Source organism: Octodon degus, unplaced genomic scaffold, assembly GCF_000260255.1.
Source record: "Octodon degus isolate 3935 unplaced genomic scaffold, OctDeg1.0 scaffold00050, whole genome shotgun sequence".
NCBI lineage: Eukaryota > Metazoa > Chordata > Mammalia > Rodentia > Octodontidae > Octodon > Octodon degus.
The window spans coordinates 4,873,251-4,886,877 of NW_004524626.1; the positions used below are offsets into that span (position 1 = coordinate 4,873,251).

The 13,627-nt window shown below is 53.9% G+C and overlaps 1 protein-coding gene across 12 annotated transcripts in view; it reads right to left on the reverse strand.

Moving 5' to 3' along the window:
- Positions 1–3,374: 3,374 nt before the first annotated feature.
- Positions 3,375–13,627, reverse strand: part of Wiz (widely interspaced zinc finger motifs) — a 24,424-nt gene continuing 14,171 nt past the window's right edge. For 5 of the 12 annotated variants that reach the window (XM_023716849.1, XM_023716840.1, XM_023716841.1 and 2 more), the window contains 8 exons: positions 12,156–12,326; positions 10,744–11,247; positions 9,347–9,745; positions 8,212–8,766; positions 6,626–7,153; positions 6,011–6,430; positions 5,600–5,795; positions 3,375–4,527 (listed from right to left, as the gene is read on the reverse strand). In XM_023716849.1, coding sequence (XP_023572617.1) covers positions 4,368–4,527; positions 5,600–5,795; positions 6,011–6,430; positions 6,626–7,153; positions 8,212–8,766; positions 9,347–9,745; positions 10,744–11,247; positions 12,156–12,326 — 2,933 coding nt within the window. In that variant the 3' untranslated portion in view covers positions 3,375–4,367. Of the gene's footprint in view, positions 4,528–5,599; positions 5,796–6,010; positions 6,431–6,625; positions 7,154–8,211; positions 8,767–9,346; positions 9,746–10,743; positions 11,248–12,155; positions 12,327–13,545; positions 13,622–13,627 lie in introns of those variants that run through there. The other 7 variants (XM_004632634.2, XM_023716847.1, XM_023716842.1 and 4 more) reach the window with 6 other exon arrangements.

The following is a 13,627-nucleotide window of genomic DNA, read 5'->3' on the forward strand; positions in this document are numbered from 1 at the left end:
TTATTTATTTATTTATTTATTTTTGTGTGTGTGTCCAGCTCAGCCCACCTGGGGGCAGGGCTGGCTGGCATGTGGTGCTGGGGGATTGAACCATGGTCCAGGTGTTTTGCTAAGCTTGTTCTAAGTAGGTGCTTTAGAGCACTGAGCCATCTCACCAGCCCCTTATTTTTTTTTTTTCATCCCATAATTTCTAAGAGATGACCTAACAGAAGAACAGACAGTGAAAATGGCACTTGTTAGGAAAAATGCATCAGGCTGTACAAATATGACCAACACACTATTTTATGTTATTTTTTGATACCAGAAATTGAACTCATGGGGCCGGGGAGATGGCTCAGTATAATAAGTGCTTCCTTGGCAAGCTCAAGGGTCTGAGTTCAAACCCCAGTTCCGAAAAAAAGAAAAAGAAAAAGAAAAAAAGAAATTGAACTCAGGACCTTGTGCCACTGAGGTATATCCCTGGCACGTATGTGCTTTTCAAAAAAAGATTTTTTTTTTTTTTTTGGAGACAGTGTTCCCAGAACATAGTCCAGGTTGGCCTTGAATAGTGCATACAGAATAGTGTACTGGTCCTATTTGTGTAGCTGGATGCATCTTTGCTAGCATGTTAAGTGCCATTTTCAATGTGTGGCCTTTTGCCCATATGTAGTTCAGGGTGGCCTCACACTTGCAGTGATCCTCCCGTCTCAGCTTCCCAACTGCTGGAATGACAGGCGTGAACAACTGTGCCAGCCTATTTTAAAAAAAAAAAATGTCACTTTTTGTATTAAGGAATGAATTTTTTCTTCATTCTTTTTGTGGTACACGAGTTGAACTAAAGGCCCTTGCACCGAGTTACATCCTTATCCTTTTTTCTTTTTTCCCATTCTGACATAAGGTCTTGCTAAATTGCCCACGTTGAGTCCAAACATTTTGTCTTTTTGACTCAGGGTCTCACTATACAGTTCATGCTGGCCCTGAGCACACCAGGCTGGTCTCAAACTCACAAGGAGCTTCTTGCCTCAGCCTCCTGAGAGCTGGGATTACAGGTATGCACCACCATGCTGTTTAGGCTCAAGCTTCTGATTGCCTTCCCTTGACCTGAGTGCAGAGATTATAGGTGTGAGCCACTACACCTGCTGATCATGTTTCTTTAGGTGTAATAATGGCACTTTTTGAGCGGTGGGGCTAAAACAGGACCTTGCTGTGAAGTCAAGGTTGGCTTTGAATTTATTATGCACAGTAGTAGCCGGACTTGAACTTGAGATTCTCCTTCAGCCTCTCAGGTTCAAGGATTATAGACATGTACTTCATCTGCTATAATGGCATTTTCAAGTCTGTCTTAGCCAGTGCTGTGGCACATGCCTGTGAACCCAGCACTGAAGGAAACTGAGGCAGGAGGATCACAAGTCTGAGGCAACTTAGTGAGACCTTGCCTGAATAAAAGGAGCTGTAGCTAGTGGTAGAGCAATGGGTTTAAGCTCCAATACTGTAAAATAATCCATCCCATCTTTCTGAGCATACTAAAATAGATGATTTGTTGGCCAGAATATACTTAATCATAATTTAGGTGGAAAGGGGGAGAGTTAAGGTAAGGTCATGAGCTAATTATAAATGGTTGATTTCACTCTGTATAGCTGGGATTCCACGTGATAAAACATCTTAACAAAATCCCAAACAAGAGCTTTCTCCCGAATTTGCGGCCCATGGAACAAAGTCACTTATAATGCACTAAGTGAAAAAATCCACATAGGAAGTACATACAACTGATGGGCATCACAGCTTTGGGGTCCATCTTTATGTCACCTTCAGAGATGTATGCCTACGCCCTGGGCCACCTCTCCTAAATTCTACAGCTTCTGGGCCTGGAGATAGGTCAGTGGCATAAGTGCCTGCCTGGTAAGTGCAAGGTCCCAAGTTTGATCCCTGATAACACACACACACACACACAAACTAAAAAATAAAAAAAATTCTACAGCTTCATTTGTGACACTGCCACAGACATCATTTCCCCCTAAAGATTTGAATATCCAACAACCTTCATAGCAGGGGCCAAGCAGCTCAAAGGCTGAGAAAACAGGATGGCTTAAGCAGAAGAGAAGTTGCAGAAAATCCCTCTAGGTAAGAACTGTGGGGGACCTTGGCAAGGACACACAGCCCTCAGAATATGACAGCGGGGAGGCATGGGTGCCCCACATTGCAAGTTCTCTTTACCACTCGAACTTTCATTTTACATCCACCCTGTATTATATAAATACTAACTTTATAAAAACTTGAAACAGAAAGCACCTTTAGGTTGGCCCATCCCATAAGATGTGTTCACTACTCCCTAAGTCTCAGATGTACCTACAGAGTGGGATGGGCAGCTCCAGGTGTGGGGGAGAAGCAAACAGGCTGAGAGCACCTTTGTGGGCACATTAATGCTAAATCTAATCCCTCCTTCCCAGACACAGGCACTGTAGAATCAAGGAAAACGGGGTTAGGTTACAGGAGGGTCTTGCTGTCCACAACCTGGAAGTCATTCCCATTTTATAGTATTTGGCCATTCGGTGAAGATTAGCTAGGGACCACATACAATAAACAAGGAGCAGCCAACAAAATCACTTATGATCTCTGAAATGTTCAACAAACATGTGCAGAATGAGAAAACAAGTAACATGGCACAGAACTTAACAGTGCTTTTTCCCCTTGTTACTTGATTCAGGGTGTGTGTTTCAGCCAGATTATCTTGGGTCTAGAGGTGGAGCTTAGTGGTAGGGTACTTGCCTAGTATGTCTGAGATTCTGGGGAAGATGCCCTCAAGGCCTGCATGAAACAAAAACTTAACCTCTTTTTTTTTCTGAGGCAAGGTCTCACTATAGCCCCAGCTGGCCTCAAACTCACAGGCAATCCTCCTGCTTCAGCCTCTTGAATGCTAAGATTACAGGTGTGCATCACTGCACCCAGCTTGCATCATAGGTCTTGATGCCTGGTGAGTCCCAACTGTGTGTACTCTCACCAGCACTTCCCCCAAGTATATGTTTCCCCCTCCCTCCCCCCAACACACCATGGGTCCCACTCCCCTCACTAGATAGCATCTGCCTTTTCAAAAGCCTTCCTAACCTGAATGGTTTCTTGATCATGACTCCTTTCCCAGCCCAGCCACTCAAAGCCCTAGTTCCTCTGCTCCAGGAACCGCTTCATCAGCCAGCCAGAGCCACCCACCAGCTGCGGCGCAGAGGGCTAGCAGCTGCGAACCTGGGCTCTGCCCCACCTGTGTTCCATCAACATGGCAGCCAAAGGGGGAAACCCAGGACCTCTGGGGCTCTGGGTTGTGGGGGAGGCTTACCCCAGCCCCAGCTGCCAGCCCATGCCAGCCTGTCCACTAGACAGAAAAACACACGCTGGCCGCCTGCCCCAGGGTGTTTCCAGAAGAGAAATTTAATCTAATTTACATACTTCTAGATACATTGATAACCAAAAGGTGGCCACTGAAAAAAGTTAAAAGGTCAATCTGCTCCCGTTATCTAGCTGGCCTAGGATTGCAAAATAAAAAGATCCACGTTCCTTCTTCTCTACACAAAATGCATTTTTAAAAAAGTGAAAGGTCTAGGGAGCTATACATAGAAAGCAATAGTGAAAAAGGGGAGGGAGGCAGGGGCGGGGGAGAAGAGTCCCACCCCACCACCACACACTCCTGGCCCCAAAGCCCCTGAGGCTGGGAGGGGGCCTTGACATGGCAGGAGGCAGCTGTCAGCTCTGAGCTCTTCGCAGCTAGGAAGGCCCCTTTGGGGGGCAGCCAACAAAGATTTCCGTGGCATTGTGGGCTCAGTCGGGGCTCCCAGGCCCAGCAGGCCCGCAGAGGGAGCAAGGCTTCCCCTGAGCAAGCACCGTGGCGTGATGTGGTTGTTCAACGTGGGAACTGGGGGTCTGGGGTAGATCCCGGGTCTCACGAGGTGCATGTGTGTATGTGTGCGAGGGTGTGTGTTTGCATGTGCGTGTATGAGACAATCTGCATGGGGGCAAGAGGGAACCAGAACAGGGGTCTTTGGGGTCTTTGCAAATGGCCACGGATGGCAGACATAGCCCTGCCTGGCTGCTGGACACAGGAGGGTGCTGTCCTCCTGTGACCAGATCAGCTGCCACCAGGGACTTGGCTGCAGCCCCTGCTGGACTGGGGAGCATGGACTGGAGGAAGACACCCTGTGGCCCCAGAGTCCTTGGGCTGGGGGAAGGGTGACTAGCTGGCTCCTGGCACCCCAGCTGTAGTGTGCCCGGCCCCTGAGGGGTACCGGTTTGAGGTTTTGGCTTGCTCCTTTGGAAACAGAAAAGAAAGGGGAAAGAGAGGGAAGAAGACACAGAGGAGAAATGGACAGGTGGCACGAGGAGAGATCTGGAATGCTTCTGTGTTAGGGTGCCTCTGCCGAAGCTGTCTGTGCCTGTGGGGCGGGGAGCTCCTCAGGCAGGGGGTCTGCTTTAGAGAAATTCATCTCCAGGATGTGCCGCTGTAAGTGCCGTACCCACTCTTCCTGGATGGAGAGGGGGCCCTGGAACTCCACTTCACAGAACCTGTGTCAGGGGAGAGAGAAGGGCCGCTGCTGTGGAGAAAAGCAGACACAAAACCTTGTCCTCATACCCAGGATTTAAGGGAAGAGGGCTGCGGAAAGAAGCCAGGTATCCCTCCATGGACAGCCATCATGGTTCCCAGGCCCCTCTGGATCAGAGCTGGTAGGAAGCATGGGGAGGCATAGCCTACCCAAGTCATCAGATCCCTCCTCTTTTTTCCCTCACAGGACCCAGAGTTCTGTGGCTTCAGAGATAGGCTTAAATCTTTTGACTTTTGAGATGGAGTCACTGTAATTCAAGCTGACCTTGAACTCTTGGAGATCCTCTTAGTCTCTTGAGTTCTGTGATTACAGGCAGGCACCACCCAGCTCACCTATATCCTACTTCTGACTTGGCCTGGGTAGCCTGAGATGACTCACCTCATGTCTGCAGAAGCCCAGTTTCCTGGTCTCTGATACACACATGGACTTTGACAAGAATCAACTAAAACCTGTTTTTTCTTAATCAGACAAATATTTGTTGAGAGTTTACTGTGGGCTAGGTATGACTCAGTGTATTTTTAACTATTAAAAATTCAATTCACACCTGTAATTGTAGGACTAAAGAGGCTGAGGCAGGAGAATCACCACAGAGGATAACCTGGGCTACATATTGAGTTCAAGGCCAGCCTGGACTACATAGCAAAACTCCATGTAAAAGTCTCAAAAAAACAAAAAAGAATACCAGAACAACAAACTCAGTCCTGATCAAATCTATCAAGTAGTCTTGTTAGTGAAACTGTCTTAAGGGTGGGGAAATTTATATGGAGAAAGTAACTCCTTGCTTGAGGTACTAAGCTACACTGTTAAGACTAAGGATCTGAACCCAGGTCTTGTTGAAGACAAATTTCAAGTGGCTACCTGATGGTTCAAAGTGCAGCAGCTTGTGAGGGGACTCTGGTGTGGGTCCTGTCACACCTAAGGACAGCCCATAAGGCCCTATCTCCTAGCTGGCACCAGCGCCTGTCCTGCTCTGAGGGTCCCTGTAGCCAAGGGCCAGCTAGGTATATACCTTTCCGCTCCCATGGGCAGCATACCTGCACTTGAGGGTGTATATGTTGCCAACGAATTTGACGAGTGATGTCTGGGGTGGCCGAGGCACCAAGGAGGGGACTGGCCGGACACGGGGTGGAGGCTGCCGCACCTCTTCCAGCTTATGATGCAGGTCATTGGCCTCTTCGCTGCCCCGGGCTGTGGAGGCGTCTGGGGGGCGGGCTTGTCGGCGCTCAAATTCTAAGGTGGGGAGAGAGGTGGGGGGTAAACAGGAAGACCTGGGCCCTGGGGACAGCGCTGCCTTCAGCGAGTCAGGGTGATGCTGTGGGAACCTATGACGAAGGACAGATGACTAGCAGCCACCTGGATGGGTGGGATGGTAGACAGAAGGCTGAACAACTGGCAAAGAGAATGTGGCCCCCAAGGGTGCCCCTCCTCTGTGGATTGGCACTCACTGTTGATATTCTGCCGCTGGTGCTCCTCAGCCTTCACAGTGCCTGGTGGGCTGGCTGCCAGAGGCCGCTCACCACCATCAGCTGCCCGGCCAGCCTCCGGTCCCAGCTCCCCACCAACACTGCGGCCAACGAAGGACAGACCCCCAGGTGCCAGCCCCAGGGGTGGCCGTCGGTCACTATCACGGCCATGGCCAGTGCTGCGGAACTTCTTGGTGAAGGGGCGACCGCCCTGGATGTAGCTTCGGTAGGCGCCCACCTTCTGGGGCCGGTGCTTGATCCACTCGCTCAGTGTCTCGATGGGTGAGCCATTGACACACCACTCCGTCACACCGAACTGCCGAAGGTGAGCCCGTGCATGGCTGGCCAGGGCTTTGCGGTTCTCAAAGTAAAGGCCACAGAGCTCGCAGCAGGCCTCGGTGGCTGCAGGCAGAGGGGTTGCTGCTGAGCCAAGGCCCCGAGGGGACAGATGTACCCAGATGGCCTCCAATCATCCCACCTCCCACAAGGACCTTGCCTCAGGGGCCCTGCTTGGGGTCAGTGTGGGTGTCTGCGGCACTGCCTGGTCTCAGAGGCCCTGGCAGATGCCCTCCCAGGACCCTGCCACCCACTGCTTACAGGAGTGGGAGGTCTTCTCATGGAGGGTCTTTGCCTTGAATGGCAGTTCAGTCTGGATGTAGGTCTTGGCCTTGACCTCTGCTGGGAGGAGGCGGTCCTCCTGCAGGGGCCGCTTGGCTGCCACTGAGCCTATGAAGCTGGTGGCTGAGGGCTTGGCGCCAGTGATGGGCGTCAGACTGAGCTCCCGGGGAACCTGGGCTGGCCCAGCTCCTGGTTTGCCTGGCCGGCCAGCCAGGGGCGACAGTAGCAGTGAGGACTGCACAGGCCCAGGGGCCACTGTAGGGGGCCCATCCTCAGCCAAGGAAGGAGCCAGGTCCCCAGCTGGCGGCTCCTTCTTGATGAGGCACGGCTTGGACTTCTTCTTCAGGATCTCCCGCAGCGTGTCGATGGGCGAGCCATTCACGGACCACTCGGTCACGCCCATCTGCCGCAGGTGGGAGCGCGCATGGCTCGACAGGCCCTTGCGGTTCTCGAAGAACTCACCGCAGAACTCACAGCGGATGTCGCGCACCGGCTCTGCCCGGGACGCTGCAGGGAGTTGGGGGGGTGGGGAGGGGGAGAAGGAGGGGGCGGCTGCGGGCAGGAAGCCTCCAAGCTCAAGGCCCATGTCAGTGCCGGCTGCCCCTGTCCATGCCCCCACCACCCTCCACCAGACCAAGGACCTGCTCCCTCATCTGGGCCTCTAGAAGCTCCTGTCAAGTACGCAGCCTTTCTACATGTTCAGCTGGCTTCGTGATGGCACCCTGTGTGATGCTGGGCCAGCCACTTTCCCTGAGCCTCAGTTTCCTCCTATGTAAGATGGAGATGGAAACCCTCACTTCCCAGAGGGACTTGGAAGGATGGAATTGAAAATAATTTAGATCACATGGCATGCTGCCAACACATGAGCTCTAAGGCATTGCCTGGACTGCCCTCACCTGCTTGGTTTGCAGCAGGCACTGAATCAACCCTAGCAAAACGGACTAGCGATGGTGTGGGAGTGAAGCAAGAGACAGTGACAGGACAACAAGTACTGCAGACAGCTTTCCACAACCAGACACTGCGCTAAGTGCTTTACCCTGCTGAATCCTGAGAAAACGGTACAAATGCAGGATTATGCTGATTTCCATCTTCCAAATAAGGAAACTTGTCCAAGGTCACCTATTACTAGGTTATGGAAAAAAAGAGATCGCAACTCAAACTTGACTCCAAATGCCAACAATCCAATTACCAGGAATGTCAAGAAGACACAATTCAGACATTCACTACTGAGCCCTACTTGTCTGTCCTGTCTCCCATGGCAGACATCACTAATTGATGCATGCTGTCCTATCGCCCTAGAAGCCTGACAGGAAATCACTATCAATCAAAGGAAGATGGCACTGCCAAAGGGTACAATTCTGCCTTCTTGGTATGAGCAAAGAGGAGTCAAGCAGCAGCTCAGTTGCAAGGGCCTGCATAGCAGGAATGCACAGCTAGCCCAAGGTCCTCTGGCCTGTGCAGCCTCCCTTCCATTTCAACCCTGGGCACTATGGATACCCCCAAGGGGAAGCAGGGAGGAGACCCCTCCAACTGTTCTCCCTGCCCTGCCACAGGGTCACACTTACACAGGTTCAAGGGTGTCATGTCTTCCCGCGGCGCCCCCCAGGGACCCTCAGATGGGTGCGTCTCCCCATGAAGGGCCCCCGGCAGCATCTCCCGCTTGATCTCCACCCGCATTTGTTCAGGCTTCAGCTTCTTGGGTAGGGAGGGTGCAGCCAGGCCTGGGAACATCTTCCGGGCCGTGGGAGGAGGAGAAGCAGTTGGTGAGTGGCCCAGGGGGCTGCCTGGCGGTGGTGGTGGTAACTTCTTGGCCAGGGGTGACATGTGAAGGTCTGAAGGACTGCGGGCTTCTAGTGAGCTGCTAGGACCTCCACTGCCCACCACCTTGGCCAGCGCTTTTGAGCTGGGCCCTGGAGGGTGGGGATGTCCACCAGGCCGAGACTGGGTCCGTCTCTTCAGGATCTCCCTCAGTGTGTCAATGGGCGAGCCGTTGACGTACCACTCGGTCACACCCATCTGCCGAAGGTGGGAGCGTGCATGGCTTGACAGGCCCTTTCGGTTCTCAAAGAACTCACCGCAGAACTCGCAGCGGATGTCTCGTGTTGGCTCTGGGCCGGAGGCTGTGGCAGGAGCAGAAAAGGGCAGTCAGAATCATTGGCACTCTTGGCAGTCATCTGCAGGAGTGTCCTGGTTGGCTGGGTGTGGGTGGCAGCGCACTCACAGGCTAGGGTGGTGGTGGAGGGCAGATGCAAGCTAGGGAGCTCAGGAGCATGACAGGGGACCAGACACCCAGCAGGAGCAAGGGGAGGCTCCAAAGAGCCAATAGGCCCTCAGTTCAGAACCGAGACTCCATGGCTCTGTGGGTCCTAACAAGGATAGGATGGGAGGGCTGGAAGTGGCAAGCCTAGATGCCACCTGCCATAGAGACCACGGGCAGATGTGGGCACCTTCCATTCCAATAGGCAGGACCTCCCTTGGCCTTCATTCTCAGGGAGGGTCATGGTTATAGAGATCAAAGGCCAAGAGAGGGCCAAGCAGCCCACTGCCAACAAGATCTCTGGGCAGAGCCAGCCCACACTGCTAAGGGCCCCTGTCTACTCCCTGTCCCCACATGGAGAGAGTAGGGAGAGGGTTGTGACCTCCCCCGGGAGGGGCTCCAGGGCCCACAGGGAGGAGGGGGTGGCCGAAGGGAGAACCTACAGAGGTTGAGAGGAGACGGCTCCACATCAGAGGCCCAGAAAATGCCGGCGGCTGCAGCTGCCGAGAGGTCCTGCTTCCCCCAGGGGCTGGCCATACCCTCGGCCTTCAGCTTGGCCTTCTTGGCCGGCGGTAGAGGGGGGAGCAAGGAGAGGGCTGTGGAGGCGGAAGGAGGCCGCCCCAGCTGGGCCAGGGCGCCGTGCCCGGGTGGGAGGCGGATCTGGACGCCGTCCCTCCTGATGAGCCCGTGGAGCACGTCTATGGGGGATCCCTTGGCGTCCGGGTCGCTGACGCCCAGGTGGCGCAGGTGGGCACGGGCGTGGCTGGACAGGCCCTTGCGGGTCTCAAACCAGGCACCACACAGCTGGCAGTCCAGCTCTCTGCCCCCGTCACTATCTAAAGCTGCGGAGACAAAACACAGGGGGGTTCACGGCCGCCACCTTGGCTGGCCCTGGAGGACAGAGGCAGGAGGGTCTGGTGTGATTCTTAGCTGCCCAAGCAATTTAGGGTCCAGGTCTTATGTCACATATTTATTTTGAGACGTTTTGGGCAGCAAGACATCTGTTCCCTGCCTAGCCCTTTGGCATAAAGCTAAAAACGGAGAATTTAAGTATGTTATATGGACAGGTGGCAAGGAAATTCCTGTGGCAAATTCTGATGCTCCCAGTCCCTCTCCCTTGGGACCCCTGCTATGGAAGATGTGGGGGCAGCCAGTGGGTGGGTGGTAGGAGCCATGGGCTACCAAGCACCACATGACCAAGGGCACAGCTACTGAAAGCACAGCAGATGTAGTGCAAGGGGCTTCGACTGGGATGCTCTGAGGGACAGGAGGCCAAACTATCACCCAAGACTCTAATGCCTACAAATGCATGAGAAAGGCTGATGTCCTGTACAATATCCTCACGAAACCTGTTTACTGTGCCCTTCCTTCTTTCTTCTCAAGCCCTATATTCCAAGCCCACAGGCAACCCAGATAGAAGGGTTCCACCTCTGGGCACCAAGAGTGACAGATACCTCCACATAGTATGGCCAGAAAGACACAAAGACTGGCCAACCACAGGGACCTCCTGTTAGGTGGACCACCTGTCTACCTGCAGGACTTAGATGCCCCAAACGCCTGCTGGGGAAGCCAGGCCCACAGGAGCTGTAGTGACTCTCACTGTAGCACCCACCCTCAGCCCAATGAGATGAGGCTGAGAGCTGCCCCAATGTGCTGAGGATGACCTCAGTGGGTTCAGCAGCTGCAGCTAGGTCTCCAGGGCAAGCTGCACAAAGTGGGGGAGACATAGTGAGTGCCTCAATCAGCACTGTGACCCAGCTGACCCAGTATATAGGAGTTGCATCCCCCCACTGTCCCTCCCAGTGCAGGACCCCCCTCAGCACCCAAGACCCACACTCACTGAGGTTTAGGGGCCCCTCATCCTCAGACTGGGACCACTGTGCCTTTGGGGAGGCTGGCCGGGGGCTCAGAGATAGCTGAGGGCTCTTGTCTTCAGGATTCTTCGGGGTAGGAGAGCCCGCCAGAGCCAGAGGTGCCTTCTTGAGCAATGGAGAGCTGGGTGGGTGGGCCAAGCCCTTGGCTGAGAAGCCTGGAGGCGACTTGATGGCTTTGTTGACAGCAGGAACATCCAGGGGCTTGGCCAGGCTAAGCAGGCCAGGCCGGGTAGAGCTAGCGATCAACTCCTTTGGTGAGCTGGACTTTTTTGCCAGGCCTGGGGGCAGCCCAAGGGGACCATCAGGCAGGCCCTTCTGTTTCACAAGCTCGTAGAGGAGGTCGATGGGGGCACCACTGCTCTCTGACTCTGCCACTCCAAGCTGCCGCAGATGGGAACGTGCATGGCTGGACAGACCCTTCCGGGTCTCAAAGCAGGCACCACAGACCTCGCAGGTGGTCAGGCTCTGGGCTGGAGGGTGAGATGGAGGCCAAGAAAGAAGGCTATGAGCTGCAAGTTCAGCTCAGCTACTTTTTCTCCCCCTTACCCAGACTCCAGGTTAAGGGTTTGCTTCTCTCAAACCCCTTGATCCTTACAGTGATTCTAATGAGGTGCGGATAAGCCCATCTGGTTTGCAAGTAGATAAACTGAGGCTCAGAGGAGGGAACAGTGGTGCTCAAAGATATAGAGTAGGAGGCAGAGTCCTTATGTGGTCCAGTCATTGGGGATTCCTTTCTGACCCCTGAAGCACCAGGGTGCCCTGGCAACATGTTCACACCAACACTGGCTTATCAGCCCTGTGCTGCATGTCAAGCTGAACCCAAGCCACTTTCTGGGGCTCAACTCATGTCCTAAATGCTCAGTGGGAGGCCTCGGCCAAGGTCCCTGAGGTTCCCTGCACCCCCTTCTGCACTGCCTTTATCGCTTGTCCGTTTGCTTCTTTGCCTCCCCACCCTCCAGCTTTGATGACCCAAGGGCAAAGGCCAGGTCTGTTCTGCTCCTCTGACATTCCTAGGAACCAAACATGGTGCTTGTTACTACTCAAAACAACCGACAGACTAATGAGTGTTACACGAAAGATGACACAGCTAACAAGAATCAGAGTTAGTAAAAGATCAGGTCTGATTGGAAGCTCTTGACAACCATGAGTACTGCTTCTCTGGATTGTCCAATGAGGATACAGCAGGGGAACACGTACAGCTGGGGCTGCAGAAGCTCAGGGGAGAAGACAGCTGGGGTCTCCTCAATGCCTACAAGAGCTAGACACAAAGCCATGTTCCACTTGGGGACTCACATTAATTCCCAGGTCTAGAGTTCCCCAGTGAGTATAAGCTGCCTGGCCAGGACCCCACATACACCCTGTCACCTGGGCCACTCACCCTTGAGGTCCGGCAGCTCCTGTTTGCTGCCATGAGGAACCTCTGCGGCCACTTTGGTGCTCAGTCGACTGGCCACTTGCTCCAGAGCCCCAGGGACTGGCAAGGTCTTCTTAGGGAGCGAGGGGGACCCCAAGTCCATAGCCACCATTGTGTTTTCCTCAGAACCTAGGCCTGTGGAGTGGAGGAGATAGACTCAGGCCAGAGTCTGGCTGTCTACTCCCAGAAGGACAGAGGACAGCACTTCTGCCTTATCTTTGGCACCTGCTGTCACTCTGGGAAGCATCTTCCCCCCTGGAAAGCTCAAGCTCTACCCACAAGCTCCAGCGCCAGTATAATACAGGGACAGTGAGGTTGCCCAACGACTTCAGAGATAAACAGCCGCTTCCACCCACTAGAAGATGAAGGTCAGGGGACTCTATGCAAGTCTGAGCTGAGATTCCCATGGCAGGGGTCTCAGAGAAAACCAATGCTCTGGACAGAACTTATAAGAGAGGTACTTATAAGTGGGCACAGTCAGAAAGGGAATTAGACAAAATAAGACCAGGGTCAGGAGACCTGAGAGACAGTGCAGAAGCAGGGAGACAGAGGGACTGAAGATTTAGAAGAAATCTCCATCATAAAAGACAGCTTGAATTGGGACTCAAGAGACATCATGGGTCCAGGGTGGTCTACTCAGTACCAGTCAACCCCTAAATGGGGACAGGCAAAAACAGGGGCCTGGACCAGCATCAATCTGACTGGGGGACAAGCAGGATGGGAATCAAAGAACTTTGTGTGAAGTTCGCGAAACACCTAGACAGAAGAAAACAAAAGTGGGTTTCCCTGGTTTAATTCTTCATAGCAAGGGGCCCAGGAGGCCTGTTTGCATGAAGAGTGAGTTCAGGGCATGGCGAGAGCTCTGAGTGTGAAGGAACTGTTCTAGGGCACCTCGGAGTTGCTCCATGGAAACCAAGAAGGCAGAGGGTCCAGGTAGGTCCCCTGTTCAGTCTGAGTCCTATAAGAGCAAGAACGCAGGTAGGGAAGCCAGAGGAGACCAGGACCCCGAGAACTTTGCCAAAGTCTCCGGATGGGGTGGGCGCGTCTGTCAAAAGCGACAGGGCCGAAGTGGGGTTGCGCACCTAGGGGGACCGGAACCGCAACGAGGAACGCTCTCGAGACTCCGAAGGAAGCAGAGAACACCTGTCAGGATGGTGGAAGAGCCCGAGAAGCAGTGGCGGGGTGTTTTCTCAGACCCGGGACCCTGCGATGGCGACAGAGTCGCTCCCCGGCCCGCACGACTTTTGGGGCGGGGGGGCAGGGACCCCGCATTGGATGGTGGGCATCGGGAGCAGCACGGGCGCGCGGGACACGGACTCTCTCTTCCTCGACCCTCACAGGAGCCGACTCTTACCCGGCGGGAGCGCGGGCCCGGGTCCCGGCTCCGGCTTGGCCTTGGGCCCGTCCCGCGGCAGCGGCGGAGGCGGCGGCGGCGG